Source organism: Bos taurus, chromosome 22 (genome assembly GCF_002263795.3).
Source record: "Bos taurus isolate L1 Dominette 01449 registration number 42190680 breed Hereford chromosome 22, ARS-UCD2.0, whole genome shotgun sequence".
In the NCBI taxonomy this organism is placed as follows: domain Eukaryota; kingdom Metazoa; phylum Chordata; class Mammalia; order Artiodactyla; family Bovidae; genus Bos; species Bos taurus.
Window position 1 is genome coordinate 32,325,338 of NC_037349.1, and position 12,772 is coordinate 32,338,109.

Consider the following 12,772-nt stretch of genomic DNA (forward strand, 5'->3'; position numbering starts at 1 on the left):
TTTGAGTCTTGATTCTTTGCTTAATGTTTGTGAGATTCACCATATTGTGTGAAGCTAAACTGTATTTTCTTTGCTATATGGCATTCCATTATGAATACTATAATTTTATCATTTCTACTGTCATGGGATATTTGGGTTGTTTTCTTTTGTCTTACTGCGAAAAATGCTGAATGGACCAGTGGATGGACAAGGAGACAACCCGGGCCCTCAGGCTGCTGAGCAGGGTACAGACACAGCTGTGCCTTCGGATTCAGACAAGAAGCTTCCTGAAATGGACATTGATTGATTCCAACAATTGTTTATATTAAAACAGGCTATTATAAAGCTAAAAAAAAAACAAAAAACAAAAAAAAAATACCTTTTTCTTTTGTGTAAGTTTCTCTAGAGATATACCTAGGAAAAGATCTCTGGGTCATGGGGTATGCAGATTTCCAAAATGATCATATCAGTAGAGTTTTCCACTATGGATGGATGGGAGTTCCTACTGCCAAACATCTTGGATGGGAGTTCTTATTGCCAAACATCTTGACGTAACCTCTGTGCAGTCTGGTACAAAGTGGTAATCCATTAAAGGTTTACTGTGTGTTCCCCTGAGTTCCTGTAAAGGTGAACACTTGATTCTGCCTGTTGGCCATCTGGGTTTCTACCTTTGCACTGCTTGGTGAGAGATGCAAGCCCTTTCGCTGCCGGGCCGTCCATCTCAGCCATCCTTGTATCTTCTTGGTCCTCTAGTGTCACAGCCAGCTCCTCAGCTCAGTCACTTCCTTGTTGGTGGTGACTTGTTAGAGGCTTCCTGTACTAAATACATTCTTTCAGAAAAGTGATACTATGTACTCACGGCAAAGGATGTTTTGCAATAGTGCAAAGGAACAGATTTGGAGGATTAATAGGCACATTCTCAAACACAAAGAAATAAGGCTGTGTTTTTTCCTGAGAGTAATCTTTTGGAATGGTCCGGATTCCACATTTGTCAAAATTATTTATGTTTCTCATTTATTCATGCCCTACTGACACTTTACACTGTAAATAAATTATCTGAAACTGGAAACCAAGTTGAACTGAGAACTATACATGCTCTTCTAATAGTTTATATCGGAAATTGCAAAGTAATGGTCATGGTCTGCTGGTATATATGTTTTATAGGACCTGCAGAATGTTTTACTTTTTATTTTGACTTTTTTTTTTTCTGATGGAGGCATTATTTTGAAATTGCTCTAGGTAAAAATCTGAGATTTTGCCCCTTTTCAAAACAAGTGTAATCATTATTAGGCAGTAGCGGATCTGTATTCCCATGTGACACAAAAGACCTGGATCTGAGCAGTGTTTCCCCATCAGCAGCGGTGTCTGTTATCCTCAGTATCCAGTCTCCTTTTTCTCCATATTAGTAGAATTTTTAGCGATGCATGTGGCTGCCCAAAATAAAGACTTACACATCCCAGTGTCCCTTGCAGTTAGCAAGAGCCTTGTGGTGGTTCTGGCCAGTGGCATTAGGGGAGATGGGCAGCTTTCAGGTTCTGCCTGTAACGGAGTGGGTATGTCCGCCTTTATTATTTTCCCCTACCTGATGGCTAAAATGTGGGTATGGTGATGGGCTATCTTGGATCACATGAAGAATAGCAGCACCCCAGGAATGGTGAAGCAACAGGAGAAGAGATTGGGCCCCTGAATACTTCATGTTATTCCAGTTCTGACTTTTATATCAAGAGAAATTAACCAAAGTGTTGATCTCTGTCTCACACAGTCAAATCTATATTCTAAGTAATTCTTCAGGTGGGCAACGTTCTCTTCCTCACAGTCCCCATCAGTCCCTACAGTCCCTGTGTCTGCTGCTGAGTTTGACTTGCCCTTCTCAGCTAGCTTATGCAGATGGATTTCTAGTGCCTCTCTCCCATGGCTCCTATTAGACACTTGCATCTGAGATACTTTTATATTCTAACGTCTTGATAGTCTAAGGATGACAGAAGAGAACATTTCTTCAAGTCTAAAAGATGCAATTAGAAGTTTTAGGGTTGGATTATCAGTAGTTTTATAAGAATCCAGGTGAGGGTTTTTCAACCTCAACACTATTGACAATTGGGGCAAGATAATCCTTTGTTGCTGGGGCCTGTCCTGTGTATTGTAGGCTGTATAGTAGCATCCTGGCGTCTGCTCACTGGCTGCTAGTAACACTTCCTTCCCCAGGTGTGACTAAATGTCTTAAGACATTGCTAAATATCCCCTGAGGAGCAAAGTTGCCCCAGTTAAGACCCACTAATTGAAAGTAGATTTCTTTTTTTAATCTTTTTTAAAAAATTGGTAGATTTTATTTTTTAAGGGTAGTTTTTGGTTTACACAAGAGTTGAACAGAAAATCCAGGAAAAAAAAAAAAAATATATATATATATATATATCTTATCTTCTCTCCTCTCCCCTCTCTTCAGTTTCCCCATCAGTAACATCTTGCATTAGTGTCATACATTTGTTTCAGATTATCAATATTGATACATTACTAGTTCAAGATTGCTGGGAGAAATATCAATAACCTCAGATATGCAGATGACACCACCCTTATGGCAGAAAGCAAAGAAGAACTAAAGAGCCTCTTGATGAAAGTGAAAGAGGAGAGTGAAAAAGTTGGCTGAAAGCTTGACATTCAGAAAACTAAGATCATGGCATCTGGTCCCATCACTTCATGGCAAATAGATGGGGAAACAGTGGAAACAGTGGCAGACTTTATTTTGGGCTCCAAAATCACTGCAGATGGTGGCTGCAGCCATGAAATTAAAAGACGCTACTCCTTGGAAGGAAAGTTATGACCAACCTAGACAACATATTAAAAAGCAGAGACTTTGCCAACAAAGCTCTGTCTCATCAAGGCTATGGTTTTTCCAGTAATCGTGTATGGATGCAAGAATTGGACTATAAAGAAAGCTGAGTGCCGAAGAATTGATGCTTTTGAACTGTGGTGTTGGAGAAGACTCTTGAGAGTCCCTTGGACTACATGGAGATCCAACCAGTCCATCACAAAGATCAGTCCCGAGTGTTCATTGGGAGGTCTGATGTTGAAGCTGAAACTCCAAATCTTTGGCCACCTGATGTGAAGAACTGACTCATTTGAAAAGACTCTGATGCTGGGAAAGAATGAAGGCAGGAGGAGAGGATGAGATGGTTGGATGGCATCACCGACTCAATGGACATGAGTTTGAGTAAACACCAGGAGTTGGTGATGGACAAGGAGGCCTGGCATGCTGCAGTCCATGAGGTCACAGAGTCAGACACAACTGAGCGACTAAACTGAACTGAAAGTTCATAGTCACATTATGATTCTCTCTTGTGTTGTACTGATTCTATAGCTTTTGACAAATGCATGTCATATATCCATGATTACAGTATTATTCAGAATAGTTTCATGGCCCCTCAGATCCTTTGTGCTCCACCTATTCAAGTGTATTCCTTTTAAAGTAATCTAAACTCTCCTTAAAATGATCCCTAAGCCTATTAATGCTCATTTTCCTTGCTTCTCAGTGATTGATTTGTAACCCAAAAGAAGTCTTAATGAATGAATATTCATTGTTATTTAGGATGCGGGCTCATGATTAACCTTTGGTAATTTATTGATTTATTCAGTCATCATTTCCAGATATATAACATCACATCTTAGAACTGGGGTAGGTTCTAATCGTGCATAGTTAAAATTACTTTTGAAAATGTGTTGGAAAGGTGACCTGTCGAAGACCAAAATTCATCACGTTGTATTTTTCTCCATTTGAAACACATAGATGTTTCTTAAGTTAAGCAGTTAAGAAATACAGATGTTTCTTATGATTAGCGAGCGTGTATTAAATGCTTAAATACTATACTAGAAAATTCTCAATATGTTGAGAAGCTGGTGCTTTATGGACATAGAAACTAAAATCATCTTAAAAGGAAGCAACTTCAAACCTTCCATTTCACACTTATTCTCAACAATGAGCTTTTGAATAGAATGATGGACAGAATTTCCCCCTTATTTCTTCTCCCTTTTGCCTCTCTTGGCTGAATACATTTGCATAACTTAAAAGCAATATCATGAAATAGAGGACAAACTGAGAGTTACCAAAGTGGGGGATGGGAGGGTCAGATGGATTGGGAGATGGGAACTGACATAAATACACTACAGTGTATAAAATAAATGACTAATGAGAACCTACTGTACAGCACAGGGAGTTCTATTCAATATTCTGTGGCAATCTAAATTGGAAGGAAATATAAAAATAGAGTGTATATATATATATGTGTGACTGATTCACTTTACCATACAAGAAACTAACAACATTTTAAAGCAACTATACTCTAGTAAAAATTAATTTTAAGAATTACACACAAATTTTTTTTTTAATGCAACTGCATCCAATGACACTTGTTTCTACATGCTCGGATGCAGTATACACATAATACGTATTTGCTAAATGAATGAGTGAATTTGTGGTAAATAGCAGCTTCTCTTCTACTCTAGTGAGGTCTTGATCACCACAAAATTAACTCTAATCCAAAGAAATAAGTAAATGCAAGGTTGAGTTCTTTAAACTCAGCATACAGTTCACATGAACGCAGAAGATAACACACATGTGGATGGTGGTGATGATTAACAACAAAAGGTATTATCTTTAGTCTGTCACTTCAGAACATATGCGTGTATTTTCCCTTGACAAAAAAATTCGTAAGCCAACATCTTTGAAAAGGAAATGGGATTTGAAGGACAGAGGATAAAAGAAATGATTAAGAAAAATAAATATCATTGTGGGAGTTGACAGATGACCTTTCCTTTGATTAAATTGGACTGTGGTGTATTTTCGTTTTCAGGAAGCCCAAACCAGTTTCCCCAGATTGTCAATGTGGTTAAGTCATACTGCTCAGATTTCAAATGAATGCAGAGATTTATCCTTATGTAAGAACAGGAGCCAAGTGACTTTTCATTTCCTGGAGTGATTTGTAAAGCCGGATCTTTCACCTTTAGGGAGGGTCACAAGCCTGGTTTTGTAGCATTGACAGGTGCAGATCATACTATCTCCCAGCTAGGTGATGCTCTGTCTATTCTCACTGAAAGATGGTAAATTTATATACAGGTTGCTCAGTGGGTTCACTTGATTGCCCTGTGGCCTGGTGGAGAAACTGATAAAACCAGCAAATGAACCTTCTGTAGACCCTGAAGGACAACCACTCACACCACACCTCATCAGGTGACAGGAGAGAGCAGTTTCTAATCCAGCACAGTGCAACCTGGGCCAAACAAAACCAGTCAGCACGCCGTGCTTGGTTCCCCAGTTTGACCTGTGACATTAGATCTAGGAGGACTGGATGAATGCTTTGGGAGGAGATGGACCTTGAGTTCAATGTTTTGTCCTCCACTTGCAAGCTCATCTCTTCCAACATCACAATTCACACTGGGGCAAACCTCAGGAAAGCAAATGTAAAAATGCTTGCGTGATGGCTTTTGAAACTAATCGGTTCAGAGGTTTCATTTGTAAGTAGGGGTGAGGGCGAAGGGGGAGCTCTGCCTTGCCAGAGATGAGAATATTATGTGGGCTCTCTAGGACACTACTCTGGGAATCTGTCAAGGAATCAGGTGATAGAATACTGTAATTAATCTCTTGGTGGGTCTTGGCCTTTGAAGCCTTCTAGCTCCTCCACCTAACAGCTGTGAGACATTGAACAAGAGGCTTAGCCTCGCTGAAACTCACACTCTTACCTGTGAAGTTGTTGTTTAGTCACTAAGTTGTGTTCGACCCTTTTCCCACCCCTATGGACTGGTGCCTCTGTCCATGAGATTTCCCAGGCAAGAATACTGGAGTGGGTTGCCATTTCCTTCTCCAGGGAATCTTCCGATGCAGAGATCAAATCCATGTCTCCTGTATTGTCAGGCAGATTCTTTACCACTGACCCACCTGGGAGGCCCCCTTACCCACCACCTCCAGCCCCCGTAAAGTAGTCTGGGTAAATAATAGTACCTGCCGCATGAGAAGAGTTGTGATGGGACTTTCATAAGGTGAACAGTGCCCTCCAAGTGCTTTCCATGGTGCCTAGCTCTTGGTAACCTCAACAAAGGGTGCGTGTGTGCTAAGTCACTTCAGTCGTGTCCAACTCTTTGTGACCCTGTGAATACCGGAGTGGGTTGCCATGTCCTTCTCCAGGGGATCTTCCCTACCCAGGGATTGAATCTGTGTCTCTTATATCTCCTGCATTGGCAGGTGGGTTCTTTACCATTAGCACCATCTAGGAAGCCGTAGCTAGTGGCAAAGGTATGAAGAGGCGGAAAATAAGAGGAAGGGTTACCAGTATTGTGTTTGAGAAATGCCAGGGTGGTCAGGATTTTGCTCTTTAATGCACTTATCCTAAGCTCCAGTGGATTCTTTTGAGAGTCATGTCTGTTTCAGCGGAAACTGCTTTCTTAAATACCTGAAGCAATTTAAGGGTATTTTCTATCATACAGCACAGGACCAACTATGACTGAGTCATGCTACCTCTTCTCCCTTGTGTCAAGTTCCTTAAAGACCACACCCTTCATTGGACAGCCACAATTTTGCCCTTTTTTTTTTTTTTTTTAAGTTTTGTTCTCAAAAGTCATTGGTTTTTATCACAATATTGTTGATTTGAAACATTATACATTTCATGTATCCATAATGACTCACAGTTTTTAAAGATTGTATTCCATTGATGGTTATTATAAAATATTGCCTATGTGCTCCGGATTTTGCCGTTTTAAAATGAGCTGATGTTTCACAAGGTACATTTTAGTTCACCTGGTACAATTCAAGGGGCATCTTGGGTTTCATTGGGCTTCCCTTTTGGCTCAGCTGATGAAAAATCTGCCGGCAGTGCGGGAGACCTGGGTTTGATCCCTGGGTTGGGAAGATCCCCTGGAGAAGGGAAAGCCTACCCACTCTAGTATTCTGACCTGGGGAATTCCATGAACTGTGTAGTCCATGGGGTCACAAAGAGTCAGACACAACTGAGTGACTTTCACTTAGGTTTCATTAGAAGCACATTTTTCAAGTCATCTTCTGTGATTTCCACAGATGGCCAACTTTGTTCATTTTATTCCAGGAAGCGGTAGGGAAGTAAGAGAAAGGGAGTAATAGAAAGGTCTACACACATCTTTTTATTGCAATAATATCTATTATGAAAAAGTGGTAATACTGTGTGAATGCTTTTAGGATAACTAGTGTCCCTACATAGTGAATATTATGTAGACACTAAAGATAATTATGAGGGTGCTATAGGAACATGGAGAAAGTATATAATGACATTTGAAACATGCTATATAAAAATAGAATATGAAATATGCACAATTATAGGAATACTTTTGTAATAAAATAGATACATATAGGAAATACACAATGAAAACAGCTGTGAGTTTGTAGGGAAAATGAGCTTATGGCAATTTGACATTATTTTAATGTCCTTTGGTCTTTGTAAAAGCCTCAAAAATCTCATCAGATGACTTGGTTCTCCATTTGAGCACCGTCTTTAGTTAAAGTCTGTCGCCTTACGTCTGCTCCCAATAACATTTGACACAGCCCAGTGTACTATCATCGGGCTTCCCAGGTGGCTGAGTGGTAAAGAACCTGCCTGCCAATGCAGGAGACATGGGTTCAGTCCTTGGGTCAGCAAGATCCCCTAGAGAAGGAAATGGCATTCCACTCCAATATTCTTGCCTGGGAAATCCATGGACAGAGGAGCCTGGTGGGCTACAGTCTATGGGGTCACATGTCACAAAAGAGTCGGGCACAACTGAGCTACTAAACAACAACAAATGTGCTATAGTTGTTACTTTTCAGATTTCACCTGATGACCAGCTTGGATAATCATTTAGGTAACAGCAATTGACATATTGTATTACTTTTCTTTTTAGTGATGAAAATGCCAGGAAAGATTTAAAGACACTTCCAGCTTTTCCAACCAAAACTCTGCAGGAGCATCCCTCCCTTGCTTACTGGTAAGCTGAGCCAAGATGGCCCATGACCCCATTGCCATAGCCTCCATTGAGAACTACATGCTCCTCAGGAGACTGCAAGAAATATAAGTGAGGGAAATCTCAAATTGCCTATAATATGTGTCAGACTAATAAGAAGTAGACCTTGATCCTTCTAGTGACAAGGTCTTGTTAAAGCTCTCTGGAGACTGTCATCCCAAGACTTGTAGTCATATGTGGAGAGTAGCCATTTGCCTTTCCATTCAAGTGCATAAAAGATTTGTAGAGTGCTGTTAAGTCATGCTTAGTATATGGGTAGTCACTGTGTAACACAGCCCTCATCTGGAGGAGTACAATGCAAGTGGTATAAAAGACAGATTTCCTTAAACAGAGGTGTTCGTAATGCACAGAAACAACCTGAATGATCAGAGGTTTCATCTACAGCCAGGAGCCGTTGTCTATTTTGAGTTGTTTTCTTTGTCTGTGTTTTAATGAACCCATCGTACCCATCTCCCATGCGACATTTTTCCTAGAGAAGTACGTTTTCTCCCCTTAAACTACTTACATTCCCTTTAAATGTATTTTCCTCAGTTTAAGGCTATGAATCCTGAAGATGGTTTTCCTTTCCATTAAAAAACTGGTTACAAAATAAATATTCGCCATGAATGAGCTATAATATGAAAGTTGGAATATTTCCCAAGTCAATAGTGAGAGTGAGTGCTGAGGCTACATTGCATCCTGAATCTGGAACCTTTTTAATGAATCATTGTTAAGTGACAGTTTCTTAACAGTAAAAAGCAAAGACCGATTACTGTTGATTATTGGGTATATAGAGATAAAAACGTTTATTCTTCTCATTATACTTGAGATGTGACTAACAAGCTACCAGTCTAAAAGGAGGGTAAATAACTGAATGGTGTCAAAGGTGATCAGAGTTCACCTGTTTTTCCCCTTTCTAATCAAAAAGTTTTATCCTAAGACAATAATGAAGGTATTATTACCTTCTCCTAAGGTATTATGTGCACAAGTCATGAGAGTAGAGTATTTTAGATCGAACACTCATGTAGAAGCATTTTTAATTCTTTCTAAATCTTAGCAGTTTAAGGAAAATGTCTATAATACCTTACACCTGCTGATCTCTTTAAAAACTTTTAATTTCCCTAGCAAGTCTCTCTAGCATTTAATAATATTGTTTTGTATTTATTATATTCCATCAGTTATGGGAGAAAATATTAGTTTTTCATTTGATGAATTGATGTTATTTTCCTTTTCTAATAACTTAAGTTTTTAACATTTTACACATAAGTAAGTTATATAAAATTGTAAACAGTCAAGACAAGGTAGTCAAACGTCTGAGGTCCAAGAGTCTGTGTCCTACAAAAACGAAAGTCACCCAGCTTCTATCTCCTGAACAAGTTGGTCTAGGCCTTCTTTCTCAAGTATTTTCAGTGGCTACCTGGAAACCTTGAAATGGAATCTGTACTTCACACAGTCGTATATTGCTCTACTTTTCATTTCCTTGTTTTACAGTGAGGACAGAGTAATTGAACATTATTTGAAAATCAAAGGTCTGACTCGGGGTCAAGCTGTCGTTCAGTAAGTATCTTTCTGAAGATATGGTTGTAATGTCTTCTGTTTGAGAAAGTCATCTGAAATGATTTCTGTTGTACAGTTGGTGTGCATATAGTACCTGGCTAGAAGTGTCTTGCCATGAATTACAAACTTCATGGGCTATTCTATACTTTGGTGTGATCAATTCAGATGCCTACCAATGTCAGGCAGGTAACAAAAATGAGATTGTGGTGACTGTGGTGAATTAGAGAGCTTTTGACCTGGCTGGAGACAAGGCTACTCAGCCTCAGCATTCAGGCATAATGTTGCCAAATCATCTAATGTTTTTCAAGAAAAAAAGGAAATTACAGTTTTTAAATCCTATTTTTTTTCTTTTTTATTTATTTTAGTTGGAGGCTAATTACTTTCCATTAAATCCTAATTTAAAAAATTGCAAAGTAATGTTAAGAAACTTTAGTACAATGTGAGGCAGACAGTACCTGTCTGGAGGCCATGTTTGGTCACCTGGTTGGCAGCTCTATTTTGGGTGGAACACACAGTGCTAGGTTGGATCATCTGTTTCTTCCTGGTACAAACAGCAGACTGTAATGATAGATTTCTACATTTTAGACCTACAGAGTATCCGTTGTTTATTAAGAACAGTTTACAAGCTACATTGAAGTTTTTAAATTATAAAAACTAAATTTATAATTTTTAAGTTGTAAAAACTAATATAGCATTACTATATTGTGGAATAACTTTTATGATGATAGAAGGGTTTTTTTGTTTGTTTTTGTAAATCTGCCGAATATAGCACAAATCACGTGAGAAGTGAAATAAGGACTTGGTGATCACTATTCCCCCGTCAGGTATAGATTTCTCCCACATCCCTGCTCTTGCACTCATCTCCTTTTTATCACAGTATACCTGCTGGGATTTTCAAGGCAGAAATCAGAAGTTAGCAGTTCCAAAGCTGAATCCCTGATTTGTGCCCACCTTCTGAACTGAAAAATAAAAAGGAATAGCAATTTCCATGAATGATTTTAGGTGAGGTTAATGAGCATATTATTAACTGTTCTTGCTTAAATGTAGTATCTTCTTATTTCCTTTGATCATTATCGTTATGGCTCCAAGTAAGAGACTGTCTAACTCAGTAGTTAAGGCTCTAGACTGTGGAATCCGACTCACTTTGTGTGGGAATCCTGGCTGTGCAGTGTAATTGCTACCTGGCCTTGGCACATCTACTTAACTGTTTATATTCACTTACATGGAGACCTTTTACTTTGAAGAATTATCACGTTTATTGATTACAAGGTCCAGAGCCACTGATCTTCAAAATGTTATTAAACAGCCCACTTGTATCATACAGGAGTCTCAGTTTTTTGTGGGCAGAAAGGAAATCTTACACAATTTAGTCCACTCCATAAACTCTTAAGGGCTACCCTGGTGGCTCAGTGGTAAAGAATCTGCCTGCTAATGCAGGAGATGCAGGTTTGATCCCTGAGTCAGGAAAATCTCCTGGAGAAGGAGATAGCAACCCACTCCACAGTTCTTGCCTGGGAAATCCCATGGACTGAGAAGCCTGGTGGGCTACAGTTCATGGGGTCACAAAAGGGTCAGACACGACTGAGCAACTAAACAACAACAACATAAAGTCTTAAAAGAATAAAATAAATACTTGTTGAATTAAAAATAACAAGAGGTATATAATCACTTTAACTTTTTTGAGGGAGTACATACATTTAAAAATCTTATTTACAATAGTAGATTTACAATAATAAAACTCACTCTTTTAAAGCATATATTTCTAAGAGGTTTGACTTTATTTCTAAAATGTACCACCATCAATATATAGATTACCTCTATGTTTTATTTATTATGAGCAAGACTCAAAAGTTGATTCTAGTGTCTTGCATCATTAAGTGCTAGTTAAAAAAAACTTGCAATTTGTGTTTATAATAAAGTATAATATGTTTCTGAGTCATAGAAATTTTAATATGCAGACAATATTTCCTATAGCTTTTTGAAATTGAGTTTTTGTTAACAACCTTCTAACATTTGAGTGAGGTAAAATGTATTACTCCCTAGAGTGGTTTATTCTATTTCTGCCTTTAGTCAAAGAAGTGGTTTTAATGAGTAAAGCAGATACAAATGGTGTTTCTTTAGATCACTTTTCCCAAAAGGACCCTCTAACTAATTTAATAAGAGGTTATAACATATATTCATTTTTCATAGGTATATGAAAATAGTAGAAGCTCTGCCAACCTATGGAGTCCATTATTATGCAGTAAAGGTAAATACTTTCATATGACGAAGCTTTCATCATGACTGTGTTATCATATGAGCATTAGTGAACAGCATTAACTTCCTAAAATCACATAAATCAATATGCATATTTATGTAAATTTTCTCTAGGAATTTCAGCTTTTAGAGTAAGATTGAATTTCTTAAAAAAAATAAAAGCCTGATTGTATCTTGTCATTGTTATAGCAAATTATAAAGCATATTATCTTTGTAAAATGCTAGCTATGTTCAAATGTGTTCCCAAAGCCTCTATTAGCCCTGAAATATTCAGATCATTCTCTTCTGGTACACCTATGCATTTACCTACTTTTGCTTATTTATGTCTTTCAATTGGGCACCTTTCCAATACTACTAGATGTACATTTCATACCACCTTTGTATGAGAATCATTGGAGAATCATCCCATATCATTTAAGCAGCTTCATAAAATCCTCAAGTTTCTACAAGATTTGTAGTACCCATTTTCAGTTGGTATGTTTTATATTTGAGTAGTATTTTTAGATTTCATACACATGGAGAAATTGACTAAGAAAAACTTTGAGATGATAGAGAACAAAGCATATTGTTAATAAAAGAGTCTTGTTTGAAAGAGGTATAATTTTATACTTGGTCAATCTTGAGTGACTTTCCAAGTTCTGACAGTGTTTGCAATTCCAAATGGTGGGGAATTGGATCATACATACCTGTATGATGAGGACACCTTTTACTAAAAATATGTAGCAATTCCATTTTAATTTCTACTGATTCTTAATTTGTTTGCATATGGGTATATGTTTAAGCCCAAGTTTTTTCTTTCCCTTTGTCAGTATACCCTTTCTTTGGCAAGACCTAAAAGATAAATTTATGAGTAAAAAAAAAATTCCTCCTCTCCCCTTATATACCTCAAAGTCATTATTCAAGCATCTTGTCTTTGAATCATTTAACTCATCCGAAGAGTGCTTTAGTATTCCCATGTTCCTTGTTAAGTTTATAAACATTAGGATTTGGA

General features: G+C 38.0%; 1 protein-coding gene across 5 annotated transcripts in view; it reads left to right on the forward strand.

The window, feature by feature from the left end:
• Window positions 1-12,772, forward strand: part of FRMD4B (FERM domain containing 4B) — a 358,740-nt gene that overhangs the window by 302,300 nt on the left and 43,668 nt on the right. For all 5 annotated transcript variants that reach the window (XM_005222661.5, XM_005222659.5, XM_024982740.2 and 2 more), the window contains 3 exons: window positions 7,870-7,953; window positions 9,460-9,525; window positions 11,716-11,773. In XM_005222661.5, the coding sequence (XP_005222718.1) occupies window positions 7,870-7,953; window positions 9,460-9,525; window positions 11,716-11,773 (208 nt within the window). The remainder of the gene's footprint in view (window positions 1-7,869; window positions 7,954-9,459; window positions 9,526-11,715; window positions 11,774-12,772) is intronic.